The sequence below is a fragment of the Fulmarus glacialis genome, unplaced genomic scaffold (assembly GCF_000690835.1).
Source record: "Fulmarus glacialis isolate BGI_N327 unplaced genomic scaffold, ASM69083v1 scaffold30207, whole genome shotgun sequence".
Taxonomy (NCBI): domain Eukaryota; kingdom Metazoa; phylum Chordata; class Aves; order Procellariiformes; family Procellariidae; genus Fulmarus; species Fulmarus glacialis.
Genome location: NW_009223051.1, coordinates 14,218 through 27,041, shown reverse-complemented (window position 1 = coordinate 27,041; position 12,824 = coordinate 14,218). Strand labels below are relative to the sequence as shown.

General features: G+C 47.4%; 1 protein-coding gene across 2 annotated transcripts in view; it reads left to right on the top strand.

The window, feature by feature from the left end:
• TMOD1 (tropomodulin 1) overlaps positions 1–12,207 on the top strand; it is a 17,508-nt gene extending 5,301 nt beyond the window's left edge. Inside the window, exons 3-10 of one of the 2 annotated variants that reach the window (XM_009581676.1) lie at positions 731–865; positions 2,297–2,307; positions 2,526–2,568; positions 4,781–4,911; positions 6,503–6,610; positions 8,147–8,290; positions 9,042–9,186; positions 11,747–12,207. In XM_009581676.1, coding sequence (XP_009579971.1) covers positions 731–865; positions 2,297–2,307; positions 2,526–2,568; positions 4,781–4,911; positions 6,503–6,610; positions 8,147–8,290; positions 9,042–9,186; positions 11,747–11,811 — 782 coding nt within the window. In that variant the 3' untranslated portion in view covers positions 11,812–12,207. Of the gene's footprint in view, positions 1–730; positions 866–2,296; positions 2,308–2,525; positions 2,569–4,185; positions 4,276–4,780; positions 4,912–6,502; positions 6,611–8,146; positions 8,291–9,041; positions 9,187–11,746 lie in introns of both variants that reach the window. The other variant, XM_009581675.1, reaches the window with a different exon arrangement.
• The last annotated feature ends 617 nt before the right edge of the window (positions 12,208–12,824 follow it).

The following is a 12,824-nucleotide window of genomic DNA, read 5'->3' as shown; positions in this document are numbered from 1 at the left end:
TTCCTGGCCTGTTGCTGCCCCAGGAGATAGAGCACGAAGGTCTCCATCTGGCATGCCCTCTGTGTCTCACCCCCCTGCCCTACTGTCCCCTGCAGCAATGCTGAGCCAGACCAGCTGCCCCAAGCCTGCTCCTCCTGGAGTCCTGTGTGCTCGCTGGATGACCGACTGTTATCCCTGCCTGCTGCCAGACCCGCTCCACCACCTCCTTTCCACCCTCTTGATTAATGTGCCATCTGCCCTGCCACCGTGCATTTGGAGTTAGCAGTAGGAGCTGTCTCAGTGGCTCTGCACAGTGCTGGATCCGGGCCACTGGCCTCTCTTGATCCATGTGAGCGCTGGCAAATCTCCATCCCTTTTATGCAGCCTTCAAAGAAGTGAAGTGCTGCAGGGGCAGGCTGTGCGTGCCTTTCTGAGTGCTGTGCCTTGGAGAGTCGTCATCCTGTACAAATGTACTATTGGGCTTTTGTAGATGCAGCCCTCTACGCGGGTGAAGGAGTCCAGCTCCACAGCTGGACGTGTCTGGCAGGTGCCTCCTGGCTCACATTGCAGCAGGACTCAGACCAAGCTAATGGGAAGGGATTTGGTGTCTCCTCTGATTTTTCTCTAGGTCCTTCTGCTCGCTCTGTCCTTTCCACTGTGCAAATCTCACCCCACGGAAATGCATCTGCATGGCTAGTTGCGAAACAGGTGCTACAGCTATACTGAGAGTGACCTCACTTTGCATTTATAGGAAAAGCTTGGATCCCCAAGCAGAAGCCAATGGATCCTGTTTTGGAAAGTGTGACTCTGGAGCCGGAACTGGAGGAAGCCCTCGCTAATGCCTCTGATGCAGAGCTCTGTGACATTGCTGGTAAAATAGGTTCTCGTGAATCGGGGGTTCGAGTTGTTCGACAACTCGAGTTGTTTGTTCTTTTGTGAGAAATGAGCTATTGAGCTTTTTGCTGTTTACCTGAATGCTGTCAGTTTTGACAAGATTTATTTCTTTGTGAAAAAAGAAGAGTGTATCTTTAAAGTTACTTTCAGTGCATGTGATTTAATCAGGAGCATGGACCAAAGCTGAGGAGGGAGAAGGGAACAGAGTGTGCTGTTTGATCTCTTCTCCTGTCTCTGCCACTGAACCTTGCAAATTGCAGCCTGTCACCCTCAGGAGCACAGCTGTCTTCAAGCCAAACCTCTAAGAAACAATCAAACAGACCCAGTGAGAATGTGGATTTCTTGTGCAACCTATTAAAGGAGCTGTCAGGTTAGAGCAGTTTTTCAACGGACACTCAGGGCTGCTGTTTGTTAAAGAGCTTTTCCAACACATTTTAAAGGTACGGATTTCTTGTGACTTGTGCAGTCGGTTGGTTTTGTGAGTGTTAGCTCAGGGGTGGGGGAATCCAGCATTAAAAAGTTGGTGTACTTCACGACGACTGAGAAGCAGGTTGGAATGCATAGCGAGCTGGAGAGGGGGAGAGAGCGACTGCAGGTGCTGTTCCAGCCCCGACAGCGTGCTCTTCACCAGGCTAAACAAGCCCCTTGGTGCAAACCAAGAAGGACAGGCGTGGCCCCTCTCTGAGGGGTTTACGCTTCCGTGCTAGGTAAGTTCAAGCAGCGTCCCATTGCTGCTTTTCAGGCAGTGTTGTCTGAGCGGAGGCAACCCCCTGCAAGCCTTGTTGCTCTGCTACTTTAGAGATGACAATATTGGTATCTTGCTGAAGCCAGTAGCGTGGACTTAGCTTTGTGACTGGGATAGGATATGCCTCGGCCAATGGAGCGTATGAACACCCCCTTGGTGCTTTACCGAGTTCACATGTCCCCTGCTGGTCTAGCAGTCGATGAACATTTTAGTGCTACTGGCTTCTTCCAGTTCTGTCTCCTTCAGACTTCCATACTCCCTAGCAGTATCCTCCATGCCAGAAGTTTGTAATATAGCCTGTAGAATAACCACACCAGCTAGATATCTTGTACATAATAATATCATATTCTGGCTTAGAAATGTGTTTCTAAGCGTACGTACATACGTACCCTGGCCAAGCATTGCATCTCTGGGTTTTGCTTTTTTACTGTACTTCTAGAGTCCTATAAAGCCTTATCCTATAAAATCTGCCTTTCTAAGCTCCAGATCTGTGCAGCAATTATTTTCACAGAGAAATACTGTTCTGGGCAGCTTGTTCTGCGGTTGTTGGGAGAATACACTTGAAGTGGCAGCAGGAGAACTAATGTGATACAAGCTGTGCTGAAATCTCAATATTGACAGTGACAGTGTTGCTTTTCCAAGTTTGCTACGGCTGTGAAGCAGCTCCTGCCTATTTAGCAGGGCTCGTTGTCAGCTGTGGTGTACTGGATCCCTTCCTTGGCAAGACCACTAGGATGGCTCTTGTGGATGGCTCCCAACAAGTCCTGGAAGGGGTCCCATGCCTTGGGTCAGCTGTGGGAGGCAGAAATGGGATGCCTTCTTTCTGCCGGAGTTCCTTTGGATAATACACAGTAAGCACCAGACTTACCAACAGTGGGTCCCTCTTGTCTACCAGCACAAACTCTAGCCCCAAAAAACCCTGCGTGGTCATGACAGCAGGTCCTTCCCCTGTCTGCAGTCCAGATATTCACAGTTCTGGCTGCTGTAGAGATTTCATTGTCAGAGTAAGCTGTTTGGGGTATATGTGTGTCCTGAAAATGCTGAGCCTGCAAATAACTTTTCCGAACTGCACTGCACTCTTGAAAATTTCAGCTGTGACTACGTGGCAGAGAACAGGTCCGGCTGAAATACAAACAAGCAAACTCAAGGTGCCCAACCTCGCTCAGATTTTCAGATGGAGACTGCTTGGCTCTGCGCAATCCAACCGGGGATGTGCTGGGGAGGTGTGGGGAAGTGGACGGTGGTGTTCATTGATGCCGTTTGCTGCAGGCTGTCCTGCCTGTGCAACCCCAACCTGGAGTCACAGTGAGCTGTCACCGTAACAGATGTCCGCAACCATGTGATGGGCCTCAGGGACAGCCTTCTCCTGCAACTCCCAGCCCTTCTTGGCCAAAGCACTGAGCAAATGGTGATGGACTGGTGCCAACCAAGCATAAGAGGAGCAGCTCATGGGAAAGCAAAGTGCCTTCGTGGTGGCATGCTTGAATTTTAGGGAGAGATTTGTCCTTTATTCATTTTAACCACTGTACCCATCTGGAGGTCAAGATTCGTTCAAATGTGTCTGTTTATAACAAGTATTCACGTGTCTGCATTTTTCTGTAAAAAGCCATATAGTTATTTAGAAAAAAAAAAGTTGATTAAAAAACCAGTTTATTTTCAAACATGAACTTTCTGTGAGTAGCAGGGTTACTTTTATAAACAGAATCTTTGCCCAAATATTTCTAAGCCATTGGCTTCCCGCTGCTCATTTGCAGTTGGCAAGAAGGTCAGCAGATCCCCTGGGCACGTTTCAATATGCATTTGCATATTGGTTTTGCAGTCATGAGCTTGAGATACACAAATTGGCAGAAGTTTGGCTTTTGGGCTCTTACAGTCTTTGAATTTTGTTCATACCATCCCTTTCTGCATTTCAACCGAGCCAGCAGAGCTTTAGCTTCTCACAGTGTCAACTTCCAAGCGTACAAAGATAAATTCAAAGCACACTACCACCACCACCGCTGCATGTTGTTGAGTAAAAACATGATGTGTGTTGCCACGCTTCAGATGACAGTTGCCTCGAATGTTGCTGCCTGAGGGGTCAGTTCGGTTCCGCATGGGGCACAGCTCACCTCAAAAACTGGACTGTCACAGTGTGTGGCACATGCCCAGGTGCGCAAGGGTGGTGAGGATGTGCAGGCTCCTGCCGGACTGGGCCCCTTAGATTAAATCCTACCAATGCGGTTTTTTTGTCTTTTATTGTTTTCCCCTCATTATTTCTGCGTGATGCTGTATCAAGTCGGCTACTGGGAAGCCTTGGCTGTTTGTCTGTTTGTTGTCTGCAAGATGATGTTCCTCTTCTCCTATGAATCATGCTATATTGGAATAAACAAGGGAGCGCATTTGAGCCCCGTTGTGTATTTATGACAGCCAGGGGACTTGGTCCCACCTTTGTATGTTGTTCTGTGCTCGCACACGGAAAGGTAATGTGCTACGGAACCCCGTACCGGGCAGCACGGCATGTATGCATTTTTTCCTGGCTTTGGAGCCTGCAATAACTCAAGTCGTGTTCTCCTTTTCTGTTTCTGTAGCCATCCTTGGCATGCACACCTTGATGAGTAACCAGCAGTACTATGAGGCACTGGGGAGCAGCACCATAGTGAACAAAGAAGGGCTCAACAGTAAGTGATTTAGAGTGTTAGCAGGCTGCAGTGTTTGGCTTTGAAGTTGCTAGCAGAGGCAAAGTGGGCATTATTTTTAGGCTGAAGGTTGGATCCGTGACTGTCAGAGCAGCCTGTGATTGCTGGGGCCATCTCTGGTGCGTCCTTGGCCTGTGCGAGCCCATGCGGTCTCAGCCGCTGCCCTGGCACTGTCCGGGAGCTACCACAGCCCAGGCAACAGCCCCACGCAGGCGGTGTGCACTCCATCACCCAGTTTTGGACCCTGAGAGCACGTAGCGGCAGGCAGCGGCTGTCCTGTGCTGGTTGGCCCCGCTGCCGGGCAGCGTTTCTGGATGCACGTGAGCATAGATGGAGCTGCTGAGTGCTTGTTGGATCTTTCATCTTGTGTCTGTTTGTCAGGTCATGGTTTCCTCTCCCAACACTGCTTTTGGAAGAGGAGAAACACGCCCAAAGAGAACATGCTGCTGCTCAGGGTGCTTTCACATGTCTTGCTTTTCACTTGCAGGTGTGATTAAGCCCACACAGTACAAACCAGTTCCTGATGAGGAACCGAACTCAACAGATGTGGAGGAAACTCTGAAACGAATACAAAGCAATGATCCTGACCTTGAGGAAGTCAACCTTAACAATATTATGGTATTTGCTGCTTTCTACTCTTTTCTCTTAGTACAGGACCAAATATTTGATACACAGAAGGCAGAGACCAAGTCTGTTTTGCTGCATACAGTAATACTGTAACACTGCATGTAGCCAGACAAGAAACACCAGTGCTTCCCATCTCCGTTTTGGGCAACAGGGCGTTGTTACCTGCCATGGGACAATGGTGTGGGCTTGGTAGCTGGAGGACTCCTGTAGACGCCTGGAAGACCGGAGCTGTGTTGAGGGTAGTTTGGGAGACCCGTCTCCAGCCTGTCTAGTTAAAGGTGTTCTAGGTTGCTTTAACGGTTTAGTCAGGCACATTTGGTGGAGGGGCTGTTTATGTAAGATAAAATGGTGGGAGGAAAAAAGCTTCATAATCCTGACACCTGCTATGAAAATATGAAGAAACCTCCCTTCTTGCAGGTAGCCCTGTCCATCTCCCACCCATCCCTTCTATGGGACTCCTTTACTTCTTGTAGAAAGCAAATCAGGACACAGCACCACTTCTTATGTTGCCTCTGGGACACATACACATACTAAAAAATACCATTTTCGTCTGCCCTCCCTGACTCCAGGACCCCCATCCCATGGGATCTGTTGAATGATGACATAATCAAATAGCAAGAATGTGGTTAACTGCCCATGCACATTAAAAACACTTGTGCCGTGCCACCTTTCTATAAAGAAAAGATTTTTACTTTCATGTATTTGATTCTGGCTAGTGACCCTGAACGTCCCTTGAGGACACCAGACTGAGGATCTGGCAGGCAGGCACTTTTTTTGTGTGTTGGACTCATGACTTTGGGACGGTTTGGAGAACTGGGGAGTGGCAGTGGAGATGGTGAGCTGCTGGGCTCTGTGTTATGGCTCTGCAGATGGCTTTGACTATAGATGATTCCATGTGGTGGGATCCAAATAGTGTGGCGAGAAGTCCAAGCTGAGGATACCACTTAAAATTTTAGAATCTGAAAAGAGTATCTAAGGTGCATGATAAGTGAAAAATACTCATTTTGTAGGAACTCAGAATAAGCAGCATGGATTTATTTTCTGAGCTGAGACTAGCATGGCAAATGTTAGCCTGAAAGATGTTGTATAAAGCAGTCAGAGGTGTCTGTGGTTTGTACTATAAGGAGATCGTTTCAGCTCTTTCTGGATCAGGCCCTGTAGGTGGAAATTTTCCTGAACGTGACATGAATGTTGCTCAGTGCTGTCATTTGTTTTAAAAAGTGCAGGAGCAGTGCTTTGTAGGCTCATGGATCCTAGTTACATACAACCCCACAATGCCTGCATTAGTAAGTAGCTGAGTTTCTGGGCAATTAAATTAAACAGCAGAGACGTTGTAGCTTCAAATCAAGGCAGTGAGCTATCAGCAGAGTGGGAAATAGGATGAAGACATTGCCATGCTCCTTAGGCCATGCTGATTATAGCAAGAGAACTTGTAAAAACGTTTATTGACCCCTTCCTAAATTACTTCAGTGCATTTGGTGATTTGACCTTGATAAGAAATTTGAAGTATTGTTTAAATGTATTGCATATTCCTTCATACGGATGATGGCATAACACAAGTTTTCTGCATTTCTTTTCACAGAATATTCCCATACCAACTTTAAAAGCTTTTGCGGAAGCACTGAAAAATAACACCTACGTGAAGAAGTTCAGCATAGTTGGGACGCGGAGCAATGATCCTGTTGCTTTCGTAAGTCTGTCAGCTCACTGTCATAAAGTTGCGACAGTAGCTGTTCTTGGGCAAGGTATTTTCGGAGTTACCTTTGGAGTTACTTCGGAAGCACCTTACGTCGCGTATGGCACATTCTGCACCTCTGGCGTTTGGTGCAGGTGCTTCAGTTTCAGGAGCAGAGGTGAAAGCCAGCGACAAACAGCTTTCGTTCCTTCGCTTCCTTTTTCAGCTGTGGAGATTTCAGGACACAATCCTTTAATCCCATTCGGTCTCATATTTGTCCTCAAAGATCTCCCGGAAAAGGAGCGGGAGACAAGAACCGACTTCCTCCTGGCATTTTTTGAAAGCAATTTGTCTCTCTTGATTTATCCTACATCAGGATCACCCCATTTGTTTCTGTGGGTACAAAGCCGTACGCTGCTGTGTGCACACCCGTCCCTCCCCTTGCACATGTCTGCTCCGGCTGTCTTTCATATATACCTTTGTGCAGACCTGTGCAGAAGCAGGACTCTGCATTTCTTACCCATGGTCTTTGTGGGTAATAAAGGCTTTTCTGGTTGCTAGAAGCAGTCTTAAATATTAGTGGGGATGCAGAGAGGTGCTGAGCTGTTCTGCCTGGCCCTGGTGCTACCTTCCAGGCTGCATCCCTGCACACTCCTCCAGCACCACTGCAACCAATTTTTGCTCTTCTTCAGGCCACCCCTACCTATCTCCGTGCACACATGTGCACACCAGTTTCCTGTTAGAAAAAAACTTCTTTTTGGAGGGTGAGCACAGCCCACACGTTATTTCAGGCACTCCGGACTGGGGAAGAAGCCTGTGCAGGCAGCACTGGTGCTGTTTGGGGGCCCGTGGGGCACTGTGCAGGGCTAGGGGAGCTGTGGAGCCAAGTGCTGTGTGAGTGAATGCTGCTTGGGCATCACTTTCTGGTCCTTCTGTTTCATGACGTTAGGTGGGTCCTCCCATGCAGCTTATGAAATGAGATCATCAGATCAGGTCACGGGGTTTGGGAGTGTGTCAGCCCACTTCTGGTCTTACCCGCTGAGGGAAGCAAAAGTGATTAATATGCCGCTTGGGAGGATGTCTTGGACGTGGAGAATCCCTCGTTGTTCAAGACAGACACTCCCCTCTCTGCTTGCTGTGATGGGAAGCATCTCAACCCTGTGCAGAAGGAAGAGTGCAGGCAAGGAGCCGGTCGGGCAGGAGGCAGGGCCGAAGCTGGCCAGCATCCCCGCCATCACCATGCTGGCTTTAGAAGAGGGACAGATGAAGCTGTCACGGGGCAGCCGCAGGTGTGGACTGTCATTTTTTGGGGTGGCCCTAAGGGTTTCTCCATACGAGGTTTTGCTGTGGCCTCCAGCATGCTCATGTACAAGAATGCCCCTACTTCACCCCGCACAGAGCTCACCCATCTGGTGGCAGTGAAACCGCTTGGCACACGGGGTCCTCCCAGTGTCCTCCGGAGGCGAGGGGAGTTGAATCCTTGCTGTTCCAGGGGTTGTTGAACCCCTGCCTGTCTGACTGCCAGCTCTTCCCACCCACCTCTGCCCGCAGGCACTGGCAGAAATGCTGAAGGTCAATAACACGCTGAAGAGCCTGAACGTGGAATCAAACTTCATCTCTGGGGCGGGGATACTGGCTGTTGTCGAAGCGCTCCAGGGCAACACATCGCTCATAGAGCTACGCATCGACAACCAGGTAAAGCGTGCGCGAGCGGGAGCTCTGATCAAGTGAATGTGTCCTGGTTGCGGGAAATTGAGTCAATTTGCGGAAATTGGGCGGCAGCCCGCTGCCACTGCCAGGTTGCTTTGGAGAGGTTTCAGCCCCTTGTTTCTGCTGCAGTTCCTGGGCAGTATCGACTACTACCTACAGTAATTAACAAAGGCTGTGGCAGTGCAAGCAGCTTTCCCTGTTCCCGGTGCTGCCCTGGAGAGCGGTGATGCACCTGTCCAATATCACGCCTTGCTCTGAGCTCTTGCAGGGACTTAAATAATAATGCATGTTTAGTAAAACTGAAATTTTTGCTACAATGCAAGGGGAAGAGAAGGAGAACTCCAGAGAGTGTGCAGTGGTACAGGTTCTGTGGCAAGTTTAGTCCCCACCAGAAACCCAGGGGGTAGTAGTGAGGCAGTTGAGCTATGGGGACCTCAAAGACAGGTGACTGGGAGTTCAAATCAGTTTCTCTAGATGTCTTTTAACTGCAAATCTGTCCAAGAAATAAAGTGTTTGGGCAAGAGGACTACTTGTGGGAATGTCTGCTGGAGGAGTTGGAGCCACTCGGTTGTACCAGGAACAAGCCAGCGGTTTGTTTCTCCAGCTCCAAATCAGAAATGCCAAATGGACCAACAGGTCCAAAGAAGGAGGGAAGGGGTGGAGATGGCAGATTTCAGTGCTTGCTCTGAATCACCCTGAATGACCAGCTTGCTTTTCTGTTTTCTGTTTTCAAAAGAGCCAGCCCTTGGGCAACAAAGTAGAAATGGAAATCGCAAACATGTTGGAAAAAAACACCTCGCTGCTGAAGTTCGGGTACCATTTCACTCAGCAAGGTCCCCGGCTGCGTGCCTCCAATGCCATGATGAATAACAATGACCTAGGTGAGTCAGGCTGACTGCAAGCCAGGGAGCACGGGAAGGTCCCTCCCCCTGCCTGTGGGCAATTCCTAGTGGTAGAAGGGCAGAACTGCTCACTTGAAGGCTCCAGTGGATGTGCTTGAATTAGAAACCACCTCTTGAAGGGCCTGATGGTGCCTTGCTGCTCAAGGAGGAAAGCAGCCTTTGCTGACTGGTTCCCTAACGCAGCTGCTGTTGGCCAGGCAATGGGTTGTGCTCCAAACCTGGAGACACGGGGCAGCTCAAACTCCCAGAAGAGGCAGTGTTTTTTGGCAGTAACAGTGGTTCTTGTGGGGAAGGAGCGAGAGTTGCTAACGTGCTTCAGTACGGCACGTGATACAGCATATGGCACATGGGTTGTGAGCTGCCAGCACTTGTGATTCCTGCCAACTGCTTGTCTTCCTCCAGCTTCATTCTCACTTTAACACAGAGATGAAAAGTAGTAGAGTTGAACTTTGACGGCAGTGGGACTTGGCCCATCCCCTTCAGCAAAACAAATTGGAAGTGTTTCTAAGGAGAGGTGGGGAGCCACATGGCTTTGAGTTATCTGTATACTCTCAATGAAGTGATCAGAAGTGCTTGTGAAGCAAAATGTGGGCAAATCTGCAAACTGCCATTTCAGCCCATGCATGCGGCAGAGGCTTTCCACTGCTTGGCTACAACCTGCTGTAGAGCACTGGAAATCAGTCCAGCAGAGCAGTATTGAATGCAGCCAGCGTACCAGCCATGCTGTACTCGATGGCTCCTAACTGCATAGGCAGGGTGGTTACAAACATGACAGTGCCAAACTCCTCCTCTGCAGCAGCAGAAAATATATTTGGGAGAAATAAGCAAAAGTTTGGAGATTGTCCTTTTTGTACATTAGGAAGAACTCCTTCCCCAGGAGGGTGGGGGTTTGCAAGATTCGGAGGGACAGAGCCAGCGGCTGCCCTGACCCAGCGCTGGGCAGAGCCCTGCTGCGAGCGGGAGGTTGGGCTGGAGGCTCCCAGGGACACCCCCCCACCACTAGCGCTGCTGGGTTCTGCCAGACACATCTAGAAAGCAAGGGCTAACAGGCAGAGTCTGAGAAAAGACCTAATGTATAAACACCAGTGTGAAGAAATGGTGGAAAACTGGAGCCTTCAGGGACTGTGTGGTCCCTGAAGAATTGGCACGTATTTTAATCTGCATATGGTTCACCACAGACAGGGTCTTCTGTCCCTTCATGAATCAACTTCAGGTTTAAAAGCCACAGAAAACCAGCTTCAAGTGGCTGCCACACTTAGACGGATGATAACTATGTTGTGTTTTAAAAATTAAAAAAAAAATCAATCTTGCTTCAGCCAGTACTGTGCTCCTAGGAAGCACAGCCAAACATAGAGGTATGCACCAGTTCTTCAGGGACCACACAGAATATTCAGCGTTACAGTTCCCTGTGTATTTATTCTGCCTGTGGCTGCATTCCTGGTCACTAGAGAGCTGCACCAGGAAAGGCTTGCTATTTTCTGTCCTTTGGAACACAGCAAGGGTTTTAATGACCATGCAGCACCTGGCATTCAAAGTAATTCACTGGAAGATTTGAATCTAGTGTTTTAATTGTTCCTGCTGTTAAGGGGAGGAATTCACAACTTGCCTTCCATGTAACAGTTGTGCATTTTGCCTCTTTGACCATTAAGATCTGCATTTTTTTGTCTGATTCGGTTCTTGTTTGCAGCTCGTATTCATCGATCTGATGGTCTCTGGCAGTAGCATCTCAGCTCTACACCTGGACAATGTATAAGTACAGAAAAACTTTATTTTCCTCCCTGTCAGCAATAGCTCTCTGCTTGTGCTCCTCTCCAGTGCTCTTGCCTACCATCACCTGATGCTACCAGAACTTGGTGTTGGTCCTATAGCTTCTGTTCTCTAAGATGCTCTATATGAGTCAACTATGAAGGCTTTTATATCCATCCTCATAGAACTAACTTCTGCATCCTTTTTATACCTTTTTATTTTTTCCTTTTTTCCTCGCACACATTTCTTCAAAAATGATGAGTTTAGCTGTGAGAGCTGTAAATCAACTTTAAGAGTAAATATGAGACTGCTTTGACCATGTTAACCATGATTAGAGGGCTGAAGGTTAAAGACTTAAGATAAGAAATGATAGTTTGGTTTTTTTTTTTTAAATTTTAAAGGGCAATTGAGAAAAACTAGCAAAGGAAAAACTGTGGCATCCGTCTCCTGCTGTCTTTACATCAGGCAGCATCAGATGATGCTTTGGCCAAAGTCAGATTACAAAGACAAACTGTGTGAAATATAATTGATTGTAGAATAAGGGAGGTAAGGCTGAAAGTAGCTTCTGGCCTTAAAAATTCATAGGGAGAGAAACCTCATCTTACCTTCTTTGATTTTTAAACTGTATAAGGCTGTGCCTGCTGCTTAAAGCAGGAAATCAGAAGCTGATGCTATCCTGTTTCTTTCCTGGCAGAAAGTATGTCTCTCAGCTCCTTTCTACAGCGGGTAAGCCAAGCCTGCCATCCACATCTTCCCGTTGCCATGACTGACTCCTCTTCCTCTTCTTTTTCAGTGAGGAAGAGAAGACTTGCGGAGTTGAACGGGCCTATTTTTCCCAAGTGCAGAACTGGAGTGTAGTTCCTGGCTATGGAGGTGATTCCTGGTGATCTGTGCTACACTGTGGAAATCTAAAGGCAATAAGTGCCTTGACAGAGTATTTGTGGTGCCTCGGTTCTGTTTTATGCACTAACAGTTTAAATTAACTAGTGGCTGTAGTTGAAGATATTATCCAGTAGGACTGTTGATGTTTTCTGTAGAGTTGGAAACTATTCAAGCCAGTAACAACCTGCCAATTTTATGCAATCTCAGTTTAGAGTACATCCCAGTGTAAAAGTGACTCTTAATTAACCTCGGACCTAATTTTTCTATAAACTTCCTGCATGGTGTTTAATGCAGTTAGGATGTGGTATGCATGAGTGAAAGATACAACTGTTCCACGCAAATTATAGAAGTATTAAAAAAATACTTTATTTTTTTTCCCCAAATTGATCTCAAATAACTATAGAGGAGCAACTAGTTTAACAAGCACTTCTACTACCTGGAAACATAGCTAATTTCAAGAATTGTGAATTACAATTTTTACCAACATTTGCTGAGTCAATTAGTTGGAGATGCTGTTTCAAATGCATCTCTTTGTTTCTTAGAAAAAATTGATCCCCACACTCTGATTAAATGGAACTTAAGGCCACCAATTATAAAACAGAGTCTGAAAAATTGAGCGGTTTAGGATGGGTTAATATCCTTCTATCCTATGCATGTCTGAAGAAAACAGTCACCTTCAGAGATGTGATGCAAATCCTAACCCCACAGAGATGGCCAAACTAATCAGCAAACCAGAGCCCTCTCCCCACTCCCTTCAGTTTCCTAATGTTAAAAGTGCGTGTCCAGATATTCACTGGAAACTAGTCAAATTCTCTCTCTTTGCTGTTTTGTCTAGATGACCATGTCCATTAATTAGATTTTGTTCTGCTAGGGATTGTTTCTTTTACTGCTGTCCCTAATGTCTGCATAAATGCAACAATAAATGTTGTGCCCTAGAAAAGCTGTTAACTGAAATACCCCAACTCTGAACTTACACTGCATACAGTCTG